The sequence below is a fragment of the Gymnodraco acuticeps genome, unplaced genomic scaffold (assembly GCF_902827175.1).
Source record: "Gymnodraco acuticeps unplaced genomic scaffold, fGymAcu1.1, whole genome shotgun sequence".
NCBI lineage: Eukaryota > Metazoa > Chordata > Actinopteri > Perciformes > Bathydraconidae > Gymnodraco > Gymnodraco acuticeps.
In genome coordinates this window covers 4,842-7,868 of record NW_022990198.1, presented here as the reverse complement: position 1 = coordinate 7,868, position 3,027 = coordinate 4,842, and the positions used below count along the sequence as shown (strand labels likewise).

Below are 3,027 nucleotides of genomic sequence, written 5' to 3'. Positions count from 1 at the left end.
GGCTAGCCCCAAAATAGGTGCAAAGCTAGTGCAAATCATATCAATAGGCTCCTTAGGAACAACATGATAACCTCAAAATGGCTCATGTGTCTCAAAATAAAACATGCCTCATGTAAATCCAACAGAAAAAGAATAACTTCAAAATGTCTTGATATCGATGGCTTGTGTAAATAAAATAAAATGGCATAATACAGCTTGGAAGCAAAGACATTTTAGCCAAAATAAAATCAAGAACAACTTAAAGCAGGACTGGCCTCAGAATTAAAAGGCTATGTTCACTGCATATGCTCACCCTTCTTCACAGTATGATGGCAGATAAAAAAAGAGGATATTAGGCATAGGCTTGAGCTATGTCTATAGCATGGGTGGCAGGCAACCTATTCCACATCAGTACAAAATGTGCGATTATACCTCATCAGGAGCAGTCTTTCAAAACGTTTATCTGAGAGTCTGTTTCTTCTGGGGGAAAGCACAATACCTCCCAGGCTGAACAGCCTCTCCACCGGTGCACTGGATGGTGTGGCAGTGTTGTATTTCATACACACAGCTTTCACTCGGGGGAAACGGTTGAGGACTTCTAACTCTGAGCCTGATCTCATGTACTCAAATACCTCCGAGTCTGCGCTAATGGACATTGCGTCTTCCTCTTCCTCATCAAAAGAAAAAAAGTCATTCTCATTGGCGCTGCTGTGTGCGGCGGCTTCTCGGTTTTTATTGTTAGCCGGCTCTTCATCACGGGGTAGAGTGCGACACTCCGCGATGAGCAGCGCACGCGCCGCTTCTCTCCGCTCCGCTCCCACAATCCATCGAACTTTAAATTTCGGCAACGTCAAGGCAGCCAATAAAGCTTCACTGCTCTCCAACACTGGTGCGAATCGCGTCCTGATAGCTTAGGACAAAATTATATAGAACAAATAAGCCTAGTTTTCAGACACACGACTCACTAGAGCTCCATCAGGGGAGGCATAATGCATTTATCTTAAGAATATTTATTAAGAAATGTCCGTTAATGGATAGGCATATACATTTATATCATAGACATCGTGGCTATATATGATGTATATGCCTAGGCTACTAACTTTAAGAATCGGCTTACCTGTACAATTACACCCGGTAGGTTTGCTGTCATCCTCGACAGTCCATTTTGGAGTGCCAGTGTCCTGGACATCAGGGTCTCCAGGGTTGGTAGAAGAGTCCCATAGTAGCAGTTGTCTTCCCCTTGCAATATATCCAGTGCTACCGTCAGGGGTTTCAAAACACTGCAGTATTCCTTTAGGAATAGATGTTCGCGCTCTGTCGGGGCTCTGATGTCCAGTCTAGTACAAAGCGTATTCAAATCTTGGGCCGGGATGTCACTGATGCGGGACAGGGCATCGTGGAAGGAATTCCACCTTGTTGATGTAGGCACAATCATTTTTTTTCCACAGATTTCATCGACAATCTCAGAGGCCAAGGTAGAGCGGCTCGCCTTTGTCCAAAGAGCAGCGCACTTTGCCGTTGCACTCCTGTACACACATTTTGAGTCACTGTTGGAGGACAGCCATTTGTCGATGTCATTGCACGAGATCAAATTGAGTGTATGCGAAGCACACCTGAAATGCGGGGGAAGAGAAAACTGTCCTTCTGTGGCCCCAAGCAACTCTTCCACATCTGTGAAAACGACACCTTGCTCGTCATTATCCTCCTCCTCGTTAGGCTCAGGCGGTGCATACATCTTGAAAGCTTTAACAAAATTAGACCCGTTGTCTGTAACGGTGGCGGTGATCCTATGTGAAAGGCCAAATGCTGAGTGAATCTGTTCCATTTCAAAGCCTATAACATCATATGTATGCCTGCCCTTTATTCTTTTGCATGCGATGGCAGCTTTCTCACGTTTAAAGTTGCATGGATTGATCCAGTGCACAGTGATTCCCAAAAAGCTTCGGTTATGACTACTCCATATATCCGCAGTGGTTGACAGATACGGCAAACTCTCGAACGTTTTCTTTAATTCACTCTCCATTTTCAGATAGCATTCATCCAGATAGCCAGTGAACGTTTTACGATCTGACCATGGGCGCCTGTCTCCTGTTATCGGTATCTTGCTAAGTATCTTTCTGAAAGTGGGAGATTCAACAGTATTGATGGGCAACATTTCTTCGACGATGAACGAAGCTACAAGTTTGTCCAACTCTTGTTTAGATAGGAGAAACTGAAGTTTTAGCTGCTTTGGGCTTGGACTCGAAATATCTTCATTTCTCCGGGGATCTTGAGCTACTAGCTTCATGCTAGCATGTTTTCCTCTCAAATGCTTGATGAGGTTGGCAGTTGAATTAACGGCAGTGGACAAAAGTTTCTGGCCAGGGCACAACGTGCACCTTACACTCACATTTTTCCCCTTATTGTCAACAAGTTCGAAGTAATGGGAATACCTCCATCCCTCGAATGTTAGCGTTGGCTGCGCCTGCTTCTCACTTGCCGTTGCCATCACTGCTCTTCAGTCTTCATGCCACCACCAGCACGTCACGTAGCACGTACAGTGTGGAATGAGAGCTCGTGCCTAATGCGTAAGCACGCAGCTGAGTAGGCAGTGTCACTGTCACTCGTAAAAGTAACGTTGCGGAGAATTGAAGAAGAAACTACGTTACGTTACCAAATGTTTCATAGTAACGCGTTACACTACGTTTTACCCGAAAAAAGTAGTTACGTTACTGTAACGCGTTACACCCAACTCTGCTGGCAACTGAATATGTGTCGCCGTTTGATGTCTATGTCTGGACCGCTGCGTAAAAAGGAGGGTTTCTGCCCCGTTACTTCTCTTCTTACTTCTATAAGAATAAAACACAGAGGACGGAGATCTTTTTTTATCCCCCTCTTCTGACAGTCCAGCAGCTGATCTCAGAGCACGCTCCCCTCTCCTGCAGGGGGGCGTGGTCAGCTGCAGCTCACAGAATCAGCCCCCTGCAAAAACAGCGCTGGAAAGAGCAAATGGAGCGAAATGAGGCATGGCTAAAATGCAGGATATTTTTGGGATTTAGAAAAAAAAAA

The 3,027-nt window shown here is 45.2% G+C and overlaps 1 protein-coding gene across 1 annotated transcript; it reads right to left on the bottom strand.

The window, feature by feature from the left end:
* Positions 1-313: 313 nt before the first annotated feature.
* Positions 314-1,316, bottom strand: LOC117547408 (the record flags this gene model as incomplete). The annotated part of the gene is made up of 2 exons (XM_034218153.1): positions 314-889; positions 1,097-1,316. Coding segments are annotated over 2 exons (732 nt in total), but the record flags the coding sequence as incomplete, so codon positions are not given.
* Between the last annotated feature and the right edge of the window lie 1,711 nt (positions 1,317-3,027).